This window comes from Leptidea sinapis, chromosome 26, assembly GCF_905404315.1.
Source record: "Leptidea sinapis chromosome 26, ilLepSina1.1, whole genome shotgun sequence".
NCBI lineage: Eukaryota > Metazoa > Arthropoda > Insecta > Lepidoptera > Pieridae > Leptidea > Leptidea sinapis.
In genome coordinates, this window is record NC_066290.1 from 7,473,995 (window position 1) to 7,487,531 (window position 13,537).

At 31.5% G+C, this 13,537-nt stretch overlaps 3 protein-coding genes across 15 annotated transcripts; 1 reads left to right on the forward strand and 2 right to left on the reverse strand.

The window, feature by feature from the left end:
• Positions 1-311: 311 nt before the first annotated feature.
• LOC126972344 (CCA tRNA nucleotidyltransferase 1, mitochondrial) lies at positions 312-3,454 on the forward strand. Of its 4 annotated transcripts, none has more exons than XM_050819026.1 (6): positions 312-441; positions 532-717; positions 935-1,218; positions 1,287-1,607; positions 2,169-2,382; positions 3,138-3,454. In XM_050819026.1, exons 2-6 carry the CDS (start codon positions 566-568, stop codon positions 3,430-3,432), a joined length of 1,266 nt encoding a protein of 421 aa, XP_050674983.1. In that variant the 5' UTR covers positions 312-441; positions 532-565; the 3' UTR covers positions 3,433-3,454. The 4 variants fall into 4 exon arrangements, with proteins under 4 accessions (XP_050674983.1, XP_050674982.1, XP_050674984.1 ...); XM_050819025.1 differs by having other exon boundaries at positions 318-441; positions 524-717; XM_050819027.1 differs by lacking the exon at positions 312-441 and having other exon boundaries at positions 510-717.
• Positions 3,435-5,744, reverse strand: LOC126972360 (abscission/NoCut checkpoint regulator). 2 transcript variants are annotated; one of them, XM_050819049.1, is made up of 6 exons: positions 5,510-5,744; positions 5,343-5,429; positions 5,177-5,250; positions 4,666-4,915; positions 4,038-4,286; positions 3,435-3,711 (listed from the first exon to the last, which is right to left on the reverse strand). In XM_050819049.1, exons 1-6 carry the CDS (start codon positions 5,555-5,557, stop codon positions 3,499-3,501), a joined length of 921 nt encoding a protein of 306 aa, XP_050675006.1. In that variant the 5' UTR covers positions 5,558-5,744; the 3' UTR covers positions 3,435-3,498. The 2 variants fall into 2 exon arrangements, with proteins under 2 accessions (XP_050675006.1, XP_050675005.1); XM_050819048.1 differs by having other exon boundaries at positions 4,666-4,918; positions 5,510-5,741.
• A 3,027-nt stretch (positions 5,745-8,771) lies between these two features.
• LOC126972361 (DNA repair protein XRCC3) lies at positions 8,772-13,537 on the reverse strand. 9 transcript variants are annotated; one of them, XM_050819053.1, is made up of 2 exons: positions 13,381-13,537; positions 8,772-9,709 (listed from the first exon to the last, which is right to left on the reverse strand). In XM_050819053.1, the coding sequence occupies exon 2, from the start codon at positions 9,689-9,691 to the stop codon at positions 8,777-8,779; it is 915 nt and encodes a 304-aa protein (XP_050675010.1). In that variant the 5' UTR covers positions 9,692-9,709; positions 13,381-13,537; the 3' UTR covers positions 8,772-8,776. The 9 variants fall into 9 exon arrangements, with proteins under 9 accessions (XP_050675010.1, XP_050675012.1, XP_050675013.1 ...); XM_050819055.1 differs by having other exon boundaries at positions 8,772-9,705; positions 13,381-13,536; XM_050819056.1 differs by lacking the exon at positions 13,381-13,537 and adding an exon at positions 12,918-13,103 and having other exon boundaries at positions 8,772-9,705.

Consider the following 13,537-nt stretch of genomic DNA (forward strand, 5'->3'; position numbering starts at 1 on the left):
AAATGAACGGCTTCACAGTATACTAAATTGACGTCACACTGTACAGTGGTCGGAGTGCATTTCGGAACATACCCTTAGTCAGCCTTTAATTTATAATAAAATCAGTATCAGGCATTACAGAGGGATCACATTGTTATCTGCGTATTGCCTACAGTACATCGCCAGCGTCAAAATACTTTGTTTTCATCATATCCTCTGGTGTAAAACTAGTTGATCGCTTTCTCTATAAATTTATAATTTAGTGACACTGTCACTTTGACCGCTGACACGAGCTAATACCCATTTGACAGTAACACGTCATGTCACTTAGACGATACGTCAAGATCAAGTAGGTAGGTAGACTATAGGTACTAAACATTTGAAAATTATATATCAACAATACGTATTTATCTAGTTATGAAAAGGTTATTCCAGTTAGATTATTTGTTTATTCATAAATTAGTAAGTGTTTTTCTTAAAACTACCTAGTCTTATTTTTTAACATTAATGTTGGTAATATAAGCTATTAGCTAACTTCTTGTAGCATTACAGTAAAGGAGTTGTCCACAAGAGAGTTCGCAGTAAAATGGATCTAAATTTAAAATGTAGAGATGATCCAGTAGTTTTAAAATTGGATACTCCAGAATTCCGAAATATTTTTACTCAAGAAGTAATGGATCTGAAAAAGATATTTGACAAATACAACTTTGAAATACGAATAGCGGGTGGAGCTGTTAGGTGAGCTTAATAATTACATTTTAATTAAACACATTCATAATAAAATGAAGATTTGTATGTACTGCTATAGTAACAAGTAATAAAATACTACTATATTAACATGGTTAAATATTTCTATGTTCATACAAAATGTAGGTCAAAAATCTATCAAATGTTGTTATTTTTACCAAAAATAACTTAAATAATTGAAATATTTAACAGACTTAATCATCATTAGGGATTTATTATTGGGACAAGCAGCAAAAGATTTGGATTTTGCTACCACAGCTACTCCAGAGGAAATGAAAAACATATTTACAGAGGAAAATATTAGAATGATCAATATGAGTGGTGAAAAGCATGGAACAATTACTCCACGGATCAATGATAAGGAAAACTTTGAGGTGACAACACTGAGGGTTGATTTGGTAACTGATGGCCGTCATGCAGAAGTTGAATTTACCAAAGACTGGAAACTTGATGCTAACAGAAGAGATCTTACAATAAACTCAATGTTTTTAGGTTTGTTAAAAATTCAATATAAAGCAATATTTTATTTTAAAAAAGATTAATTGCTTTCTTTGTTTTAGGTTTTGATGGATCAGTCTATGATTATTTCTTTGGATATGATGATTTAATGAAAAGAAGAATAGCTTTTGTTGGTGATGCTGATGTAAGAATCAAGGAAGATTTTCTTAGAATAATGAGGTATTTCCGGTTCTATGGGCGCATTGCAGACACACCAGATAATCATGAAGAAGCAACTCTTAAAATTATTAAGAATAATGTACAAGGCCTTAGCAATGTATCAGGTGAAAGAATTTGGATGGAATTGAAAAAAATATTGCAAGGAAATTATGCTGGAGATTTATTGAAAACAATGTTGAGTGTTGGTGTTGGAGAATATATAGGTATGCAGACAATTCAATTTATTTTATGATCCACTAAAAAAATATTCAAACATTATATTTTACTTAACCAAACTAAAACTTAAAAAAAAACTGTGTTCCCATTACTAACAGGCCTACAAGAATTCTGCATTCCTTTTTGTCCTATTGCTCTAGTGTTGCAGGAAAATGTAGGCTGTGGTGATCACTTGAAAATAATAAATAAAATAATTAGAAGTTCTGCCATTGCAATTTTTGATAGAACTAACAAGAAGAATTTTCTTTGATTAATGTGTGTTACTTAAATAAAACACCTATAGCAATCCCCCTGAAAACGATGACAGTGAAAAAAAAGTTGAGTGACCCGTACACTCGTTTGTCCTCCTTATCCATAAAAAATTGAGATCTGGAAAGGTCTTCCAACATCGGGTTAGCTAAAATATTAATGAACCTGTAACTTTTATGCAAAAATCTAATTTACAGCTACAATTACACATGTTTTAATCTTTAAAAATGTGTTTTTTTTAGTCAACTAACAATTAGTCAATGTGGATTTAACAGTTCTCTATTCTTTTACAATTACAGGTATACCTAGGCCAAATATAACAGAGTTAGAGAGTTTGCTTAAGCGAAGTTCTCATCTTAAATTGCATCCCATGAGCTATTTAGCAGCTCTATTAACAAACCTTGATGATGTGACTCTTCTTCATACTAGACTCAAGTTTTCTGCATTTGATAGAGACATGACTTATTTTATTGTTGAACATAGAGGAGAGAAAGAATCATCAAAGCCATTACAGTAAGTAAATACTTTAATTATTCTGTCAATTTTGATGGTTAAGTGACTTAAATATTCAAGTTTTAATATTAACAGCATCACTTTCTGGGTGTTATCCATAACAAATTAAAAATGTTTACTTAACATGGAGGTCCCATTTGTTAGACCTTTTTATGTCACCCATAAACAGACTGGGTACTTCCAGTACTTTTGCAAATTGTAGTATTTGTGAATTTATCCATTAGGCAGTACTACACCCAAAATAAATTTAAACAACATGTAAAATTGTGGAAAATACAGAATTTTATCACTGCAAAAGAAACCCATGTGCCACTGCTTGATAGGTAGACAACCTAACAGGGTCTGTTGGGTCTTAAGGAAGTAGAAAGGTACTCTAATTCTGGACTTCCCATCACAGAAATAAGTACACAATAAAGATAGAGTTGTAGTATATATTCAACCTATGAATGATAATGGTGTTGTCCAAATGTTATTTGGACGTAATTCCAGAAAAACTGTCCAAACCTCAATCATGTTGGAATTGAGTTATGAACACAAAACTGGTCATGTGATTCATATTAATGTACTAACAAAAAATGGCAGGCCTACTGTCACTCTTTAAATGACGTTATGACTTAGTAGCCAAACCCACATGTATGGAATACACTAATATTTATTAAACATTAAACACAAATTCATTAAAATGTTATGTTTTTTGCCATTTATGGCCGTTTTTCAGGAACCACATCCATTTAATCTAAATTATTTTCTTACAGGCCCTATCAGAGGTTAATCTTGAATTCAAAAATTAAACAAAAGGACAGTATAGATTATGTCAAAGAAGTTTTAAAGTATAGGGGAGATGAAGTTCTGCTAGAGCAGTTATGTAACTGGCAAATTCCAATATTCCCAGTGAATGGAAAAACCTTAAGAGACAATGGAGTACCACCAGGAAAATTATATGGAAAAATTCTATCAAAATTAAAAGATATCTGGATAGACAATGATTATAAACAAAATTGTGGAGACCTGGTGAAATATTTACCAGATATTATCAATAAAACCAAATAAAGTCACATTAAAATTACAAATATATTTGTGTATTATTGATGTTAAAATTATATCATAATTTCATTCTTAATATTTAAAACCTTTAGGAGGTTTATACGTTTCATATTTATCACAGCCATCGTCATCATCTTTATGTTCCATGAAGCACCGTTTACAAAACAGGTATTTGCATCCCAGACATCTTACGGTTGCATCTTCATTACAAATTTCACAGAACGGCAATTCATCATTGCTTGGAACATCTATCTCAATATCCAACATTTCCATTTCACATTTTGCCTGAAATATTTTTGCTATAAATAGAACCTATTTAGAACAAGTTCTCTCTGAATAAAAAAAAATATTGCTCCCATCAATATAGGCCCATATTCTCAAATCACTTACATATAAAACCCCTATAAGATAATAATAAGAAATTCCTAACAAGCTATAATTCATATCTTATAAGAGCACCTTAAAATGCTAATATTTTCTTACAAAACCTACTATGGTGAAACTCAGTGTATTAAGATTAATTTTTCACAGCATCTTTGAAAACTTTACAAGTCTTACAACTTTAAGCATCACAAACCCTCACAAAGAAAAAATGTATTGAAATAAGTTACCTTATCTATTATTCTTTTAGCAGTTTCTTCTTCATCTTCCGAGTCATCAGTTTCCTTATTTTTTATTCCAATATTTATTTTAGATGCATCAACTCCTTTCAACTTCTGTAATCTTTCCTCAATATTATGCAGTGTTTGGTCAAACTCATCCTTATACTGACTTTCAATATGATTTTGATCCATGTATTGTTTCAAAAGATCATTTGCTTGTTCTTCATCTGTTTTTGTATTTATAGGTGGCAGTGTGGGCTGGAATTTTAATAAATATTTTATCTTCATAGATAATATTATAGGCAGTTTTCATTAATGAAAATACTATGTGTGAAAGTTGATCATATTCTGATGTCATTAATAAGTAGTAATAATTATATTTTCGTAGTTTAAATCATTTTCGATTGAATCAATTACCTATTTAAAATGGTAAACTGACTGTGGCAATTTCATGTTTAATGCCATTTTAGGCCTTTGTCCAGCAGTGGACGTCTTCCGGCTGATGATTAAAATGCAAAAAATATTAATTTATAAATTTTGAATCATAAGTGAAATCTTATTTAAGTTTTTTTACTTATTTTAAAACTATTTTTCCTACTTTACTTAACCTATACCTATTATTAACCAATATACCCACTTTATTGTTAACTGGTATACCCTTAATGTTAGCTAATCTCTGTTCCAGTTCTGTCTGTGATGTAGTTGGAATATCTTTCAGAAGTTTTAACCTTTCTTCAATTTCTTTTTCCAAACTATGATTAGGTTGTCCAATTGTGACTTGAGTACTGCAACTTCCATCTTTTAGTTTTTCTAATCTAGATTTAATTTCTTGTTCTATGGAATCATCTTTTGAACAAATAGGTGCATTATGTTGTGTAGCACCAGTTCTTCTGGAAAAATAATATTGATAAGTTTATAATATTTGGATACTAAAAAGTAAAGAATATATACTTTCAAGTTAGTGATGTCTAACCTATCTGTAAGTTTCAAATGAATATGAATACTTTTATGCACTTTTTGTTAGAAACTACATCTCTACCCTACATTTTAATGTGATGATACTTGTTAACAGCATGTCATATTCATTACAATTATTAGATTTAGTTAACAAAATACTAAAGTATAAGCTTTTAATAAATCAAACTTACTTGTAATAAGCATCTGGGGGTGGTATTCCTGATGGTGGTTTTGATTCAATACCATTTTTACATTTGCCACAAACCTAATGTAACAATAAAATATATGTACACAAATATATTATTTCCATCTGTTATATAGATTAAAGTAAACCTTAGTAAACACAAGGCACCATACCTTTACTTCTGAATTATATTTAGTTAAAAATAGTTTATTCTTTATGCATTTCGAACAATAACTAAATCCACAACCTGGGCAGCCCTTCTGTAAGACGAAATGAAGATAAATATGAAGTACGACTGTATAAGCTTTTACAGAGATTAGTTTCGTGGCGATTTGAATACCTCTGGTCGAAGTAATGAATACGATTTTAAGCAAGAGTTACATGACATATTCAATTTTTTAAATACCTATATAATATTATGACTCTTATTTTACCAAGAGTTTACATTTAATTAATATAAATAATCAATAAAATAATAGGCTTCAGGAATTCAAAGTTCCAACTATAATTAAGTAATTTATCAAAATATGGAGAACTAGAAATATACTGTAAAGTGTAAACATTCATAATTCAATATATTTTCAATTCATACGCCACGCCAGTGACAATTTTGGTGACATTAGTAAGTCAAAGTCAAAAGGCAAATAGTAGAGGCTTAGAGAGAGAATTGGACTTTAGTCTAACACAAGATTTTTTGCCCTTATCGGTTTTTTTTGTAATAAGAGTTGAAAAATGATATAAGTATTCTTCTTTTATTGTATTTTGGTTTGAGCTGTTGGCCAATGTTCCAATGCTCTAAAACTCAACACAAAGTAAAAAATCATAAGTAGGTAAAAAACTAAAAAAATAAAAAATCATTTGAGAATGTCACCACACCACAGTTTCGTTCACAAACTAGTTTAAAAAATGTAAAGTGCGAGTATAAAGTTGTTTTTTCTACCCACAAACGTTTCAAAAATATATACTTTACAATCATATTTAGAGTTCACAATAATTATTTCCTAGCTTTTAGCATGACAAATTAACAGTGACTGCAAAAATTAAAATTTGTGTATCATAGTGAAAAAAGAGTAAATAAAAAAAACATATTTTTTATTAAAATACTACGCGTACTAGGCTATTGAGATAAAAGAAGAAAGCAGTTTAACGAATTATGAAGTTTATAAAAAAGGCGGTCTGCTGTAATATTACCGTGTAAATAAATTATGATTATAATAGAGACATTTATCCAGAATCCACAAAATTGAAATGCCGAGAGCAAATCAAAACATCAACCTCTAAGCATTATGTGTGCTGCAGTACCTACCTAAATTTCTAACTATGATATTATTAGGTACTTGTACCTACAGCTAGAAAACAAGTAGAAAACCAATGCACGCCCCTGGTTTACCATGAGGCAAAATGGAAAACAAAACTTCTTCCATCAATTTCTTTACCTTTCAGTTTAAGTGCACTTAATACACCATCAGACACGGCTTTAACGTTTTCGTCTGTAATTCAAATTCAAATATTTTTATTCAAAATAGGATTTAAAATAACTTTTTGAACGTCAAAAACTACCACCCATTCAAAATAGAATGCCTCAGACCTGAGAAGAATGGGCGCAAGTAACTCAGCGGGCTTTTTTTTTAAATATAAAATATGGGTTACAATGTGATATCGTACAATAAACATTTATAATTAAAGAGCCTCAGGGTGTTCTCTTTATTCCCAGTCCGTGGTGTCATTAAGAAAATCGTTTATGCTATAGAAAACTCTCCCACACAAACGTTTTTTAACAATTACATTTTAACATGTACATTTTCTGGGATCATATTGTAGAAGCATATACATCGCCCAACAAAAGACTTACTAACTTGACTCAACCGAGTAGTAGGCATAACAAGTTTATGTTTGTTCCCCGTGTTAACATTATGAATGTCAGTTTCTAGAAAATTCATCAATGTGCCTATGAACATACAGAACATTATCAAAAATGTATTAAGAAGCAACAGTCAAAATGTTTATTTCTTTAAATTTTTCTCTTAATAATTCTTTAGGACCTAGGTTATAAATCGCGCGAATAGCCCTCTTCTGCAGCACAAAGATGGTATTAATATCGGCCGCACTGCCCCATAACAATATACCATAGGACATAATACTATGAAAATAACTAAAATATACTAGTCGCGCCGTATCTAAGCTGCAGAACTAAGCCTATTCGCCAATCCTTCAATATGGGGGCCCCATTACAATTTGGAATCAAGAGTAATGCCAATATACACAGATTCCACTAGTTTTACCACCTCTCCATTTCATAAAATATTCGCATATACATTTTTGAGATTTGGCGCGGTAAATTTAATATATTTGGTTTTATGACTATTTAATAATAAGTTATTGGCGCTAAACTAGTACACGATGTCAGATAGAGCATTGTTTACTTCGTCATGTAAAACTTGGCTTCATTTCACTTTGAAAATAAGTGAAGTTTGTCATCCGCAAACAATGCCACCTTGTGTTTTTTTTCTACAAGGTTAAGTAGATCATTTATATAAATTAGGAAGAGGAAGTGTCCAAGAATAAAGAAGAAGAAGAAAAGGCCCTTGTGGTACCCCCATACCGAGAGGAGTCCCAGGAGATCTCCTGCCATTGCCACCTCGACCCTCTGAATCCTATTATTTAAATATTGTTTCTATTATTCTCTATTATATTGTTTTTCCTCCTCTTTTCTATGTTTAACTATTTAATAATATTTTCACCTGCAGCTACTAGCTTCAATTTATAACTCCGTGTGATAACATCAACTAAATTGGTAAATTCTACAGCACTGAACTACTTACTTTGTTCCATAAATTTTCAGTGGTACTCAATTTTATTTTTATTTCAAATGTTGAGAGTCATTTGTGGGAAATGGTAAAATGATTGGAAAATGATCACTTCCATACAAGTAAGATCAGGAGGCCGTGGACAGAAAGTCATAACCATCAGACCTATGCCCGATTAAGCAAGAAAATCCTTGCATTTTATAAGAACCTGGCATAAGCCAGGTCTCCGAGAGTATATAGTATAGCCTTGATTAGGAATTTATTTCAGTTTTTGAAGGGCTGCCATTTTTGCCAAACCGATTCGACTTAGGGATCTTAAGCGGAAACGCATCTCTTGACGCTGGTATTGCGGATGTCTATGCCGTAAAGTGCCGTGTTTGAGGCACTTTTCACCTTGGACATTTAAAAATCAAATGATGGCTCCTGAATTGGCGCTGGACCTGTCCTAAACTTTTTCTGGCTCTCTTATTCATCAGGCTTTGTCCAAAATTATGGAATGACAACAGAAAACTTCACCTGGTTTTCCTGACCAGGCAACGGTTGGACGTCCCAAGAGGGGCATCGACGAAGACCTGGATAGCATCTGTGTTAGTCATCAGAAGATCTATCGAGCAGGTCCACGTCTGGGTGCTGCGTAGTTGGGATTCCCCGACTCTTGCATAGCCGGAGACCAGTTCTGGACTGCGTTAAATATCCACGAAATTTGTTAATAAATACATAGATTCATTCGGCAAGATTCACAAATTCAAGATAGAGATAACATCGCACTTTAAAAGGTGTTAAATAAAAATAACGTAAAATTAAGGTTCTTCTATACCTTTTGTTGTTACAATAAATTGACAACTTTTATTTGCAATGTCAGGAGCGAATATCACAGTTATATCACGCACGCAGTAGTCACCGTCATTATATTTTTTAATAATTTTTGTTCGCCTTACAAACAATCTATATGAAATCATGTTAGACCAAGTCAATCCTAGTGATGGAAGGACATCTTCGAATTCTGTAAATGAAGAAGTTACTTGATTTATACAAACAACCGCTAAGTTATACCTTTGAGCGGCTTTTTGAAGAGATACAGCTAAATCCCTAATATCTTCTGCCCTTTGGACGTAATCTGTATTTTCAACTCTAAAAGGTGCAGCTATTGAATCAATAATTATCAATGACACTCTTTTCTTTTCCAATAGTTTTATCATTCTGACTTTCACACATGCCATTAGATCGGATGATTCTGTTATTTGTTCGATATGTACATTGTTTCCGTGGCATATATTTAGATCTTCTCTTCCAGTAATATTTTTGCCTATCTGCTCAAACCTTTTAATTGGAAATTTATTTTCAGTACAAATATATATAGCTCCGTCCGCTATATGTGCGATCATTTGTAAAGCCAACTGAGTCTTGCCTGTTCCACTCTCTCCATATATTTCAGTTATAGTTCCTCTTTGTAGACCACCGTTGAGCAAGCCATCGATTACGCGACAGCCAGTTGAAAGCTTAGGCTCCTCTATCAATTGGTCACCAGTAAATATAGTTGGGCATCCATGAGTAGCTACTATATTTTTCAGCAACGAAATATCATCATTTGTCATATTGGTTAGCTTTTTAATATCCCAAAATGAAAGCGTAATAATTTCTTTCAGTGTGCAGATACCACTTCTTTCCAAAACGTCATACATTTGCGGCGGAAATAAATTTTGGAGTGCATCCATTTCTTTATAAAAGTCTATCTGAAACAATGATATCTGGTTTAATTGAATTTTTGTTTCATTTTTATTTTTCACATTCCTTATTATGTATTACAGAACATTGGCGTGAGAGTCATCAGCTCCAGTTTAGTTTTAGAGAACATAAAGTAGTCAGTTCGTTTTGTAGAAGTAGGGCAATACTTGGAGGTTCCCTAATTATTATTAATAACAGATTAAAATGTAAAAATAGAAGAGATATTGTTAACCTCTCTATAGAACAACTAATTGAGATAGCTTGTATAGAACTAGAGCAATTTATCATTGTAAGTGTATACCCCCCCCCCCCCCCCCCCCCCTCCCTGCATCATATTAACAATTCCAACATAGAATGGAGGAGGTACTATCAACATTTAGCGAAACCAGCAAGTCAATTATAGTGTGAGGAGATTTTAATATAAACTTGCTTGAACATTCTGTCAATTGTACTAGCCTTAAAGTTTTAATTTGTTCAATGTATTTTCGGAACCTACTAGAATCACTTCTACAACAGCAACCTGTTTAGATATATTTTTTACAAATGTTACTATGACTAGTAAACTTTTAATTATTAATCTTCAGTCCGACCATTGTGGGCAACTTATAAAAGTTAATACAAGATTGGACAATCTCAGACCAAAAAAAGGTGACGATTATACCACTTATTGGTAGCCATCTTGAGAGGCTTAGAAATAATTTGGTAAATACCATACCATTTTTACACTGTGGTGAAACTGCTAATTTTCACTATAACCTAGTCTTCAATTCCTTCTGTGAGGAATTTGACAGGATTTTTACTCCAGTAACGGTAACAGTAAATCACAAACATTGTTTTAATGATTGGGCAACAATGGCTATCCACAAAAGTCGTAAACGCTTATATGACCTTTATTATGAGAAATATTACAATAATAGTGAAGAATTTAAAATATATACACATAACATTGCAGATAACATTTAAAACAGTATTAATAAAGTAAAAGCAACTTGGAATGTAATTAACAATGAAACTGGTAGATCGAAGTGCCGTAACACCTCTTTGTGTTTAAATATTAATAATCGCGTCATAAATCCAGAAATAGAAATTGCAAAAGAATTTGATAAATACTTCTCCGAAATCCCAATTATCAAGACCATAGACCTAAACTCTTCACCAAAAGCAGCACATGATATGCTTAAATTACATGTACCAGTATCTTCCATTGGTTTGAAATTTAAGTATGTTGAAGGTAGCGATATACTGAAAATCTTGAAATTAATTAACCTAAAAAATACAAAGGACCTATGGGGCCATTCGACTAATATTGTAAAATACATACTTGACATTATAGCACCTGAATTAGCAATAATATTTAACGAATGCATAAATGAAGGTGTGTTCCCTGACCTCATGAAATACATCAAAGTTATACCTTTGAACTGCTCTGTTAGAACTGCTCTATTTAAATATAAATCGGGCAGTTCTTTTGACCCTGCTAATTTCAGGCCTATTTCAGTGCTGCCTGTTTTTAGTAAAAATTTTGAAAAACTTTTGCTTCAGCAGCTACAAATGCATTTTTGTAAATTATTGAACAAAAATAAATTTGGTTTCACTAGGGGCTTATCAACAATTAATGCGGGTTCTAGACTCATTGAGCACATCTTTGACGCCTGGGAAGAGTATATAAAATAAATAAAATACCCATAATAAAATACCATAGGACATAATACTGTGAAAAAAATTAAAGTAACAGGTTTTATTATTACTATATCATATATACTTCAATTAAATTAATTTAATTGAAAGTCTGTTCAGAGGGTTCAAACTTAATCTAATTGATTATCTAAAATTGAACATTGTGATCGGGAACTCATACACTAGATTTTAACAGACTACCATAAGTATGTTCTCAATTTGGGAGTATATTTTTTATGTTTGAACCCGTTCAAGTATTTAATCAAAAGGATAAATGTTGAAACTATTTATTTCTACTAAGTAATAGGTATTTTTATAGGGCATTTGATGATAAGTGATAACTGCTGTCTGTCCTTCTCACAACTGTTAGTGTCAGATGTTAACAACAAAAGGTAAAGCAGTTAAATACAATGTGAGGACAATATGTTCACAAACAAAATTAAAATTATACAAAATAAAATACTTATTATAATTACTGTTAGCTGTTAACAGTATACAATACACTTAGGTATATCCTACTAATATTATAAATGTGAAAGTTTGTATGTCTGGATGTATGTTTGTACCTCTTTAACACAAAAACTACTGAATGGATTTTGATGAAACTTTATAATAATATAGCTTACACACCAAAATAACTCATAGGCTATAATTTATAAAACTATAGTGTGAATTATCCAAAATATAAAATAAGTGTGAAGTAAGTAGAACTAAATCTGCAATTTATATGGCAATACAACATTAGCCGGGTCAGCTAGTATTTTATATATATATATTACTTTACTATATTATTACATTGAAGCTTCACAACAATTTGGTCACAATAAATTAATGTCATACTGAGCATAAATGCTTGAAAATACCATTTAAAATTACAAAAGTACCCATCCCTACTCTGTGCCATTACAAAATATTATTTTATAAAAATGTATGAAACCAAACTTCTCTGTACAATTTTATCTTATTAAAGGGTAATAAGTATTAGTATGCAGTCATACTAAGCGGATTGTATTGTATTAATGAAAAAAGTAGACACAATAAGATAATAATATGTATTTACCTTCAAAGTAATTTGTGTAACATGTTTAATTGCTTAGGCCACTGTCAAAATAGAATCGAATGAAATAGAATTGTAGTGTTAGTAAAGATATATAAACAACTCATCTTACATCCTGGGATGGTGTGGTGTGAATAAAAGATAAACAGTAAACTTTTTACCTGATAATGATGTTTTCCTACCTCAGAATAATGTTTTTATGGATACTAATAATGAAAAAGTAACTTATATTATTAGTATTTGAGTTTTGAGTTCATTTATGATCTTTCATACTTCAGTGATCAGTCTTGACAGACTTTAACATTTGAGAAATGAGTATTGAACTCGTTATTAGTTTGTATTATTGTATAATGTATACAATTGTATTTGTATTGTATATGTAATTGTAGATTCAGTAATATACGCCGGGGAACCGTCTCAGCATACTCTGTGGTCTCAGCCCCCGGGGCTGGCAAGCTAGGCGGCTTTACATAAAATCTTACCTTTGTCTGGACTCTAACTAAACACTCAAACTTATATATTTCACTAAATACACTATAGTGTAGTGACTATACACTCAAACTTTATATATTTACACTAATACACTATAGTATAGTGACTATACTAATAATTATAAATCAAAAACAAAAATTCAGCAAAAGAAAATACTACCGACTCGATCCGACGTTTCCCGCGCTTTTTTTGACCTTGACGTTGTCAACCTTCAAAGTTTAAGACATACGACTAAAAAAAAATTAAATCTTGATAGGTAGTGTTAAAAATTTAAACTTTAAAGTTTAGCTACCGACTCAAATGCTATTTTTTAATTTGTGAATATTCATTTGAATTATTTCTGAAACATATTGAAAGTCATAAAATATATTATATATCAATTACTTTGTGTATAAAACCTAACTTGCTTGTGTGAATACCTCGATAAAATGTATTCGTAACTTGTATATCTACCTTAATATCTTTGAAGAAGTTATCTAGTTGCTACAAACTCATATTGATCAAAATAATGATTTTGTTATCATCTAGCCGAAGTTTATACAATACTGTTTGTTCAATAGCGATACACTTTCACCCCGCCGCGGTCGCTGGAGCCGTTCAAAGCGCAATC

Bases quoted from the DNA above. Each gene is read 5' to 3' on its own strand.
- LOC126972344 (XM_050819025.1), top strand. From the start codon at position 397: ATGAAAAGGTTATTCCAGTTAGATTATTTGTTTATTCATAAATTA. The intron at 442-523 runs GTAAGTGTTTTT...AACTTCTTGTAG, and splicing joins ATTTGTTTATTCATAAATTA to CATTACAGTAAAGGAGTTGT. The intron at 1,219-1,286 runs GTTTGTTAAAAA...TCTTTGTTTTAG, and splicing joins AATAAACTCAATGTTTTTAG to GTTTTGATGGATCAGTCTAT.
- LOC126972360 (XM_050819048.1), bottom strand. From the start codon at position 5,557: ATGTCATGTAACTCTTGCTTAAAATCGTATTCATTACTTCGACCAGAG. The intron at 5,430-5,509 runs GTATTCAAATCG...TTCGTCTTACAG, and splicing joins ATTCATTACTTCGACCAGAG to AAGGGCTGCCCAGGTTGTGG. The intron at 4,287-4,665 runs GTGGGTATATTG...TTAAAATTCCAG, and splicing joins GTATACCAGTTAACAATAAA to CCCACACTGCCACCTATAAA.
- LOC126972361 (XM_050819053.1), bottom strand. From the start codon at position 9,691: ATGGATGCACTCCAAAATTTATTTCCGCCGCAAATGTATGACGTTTTG.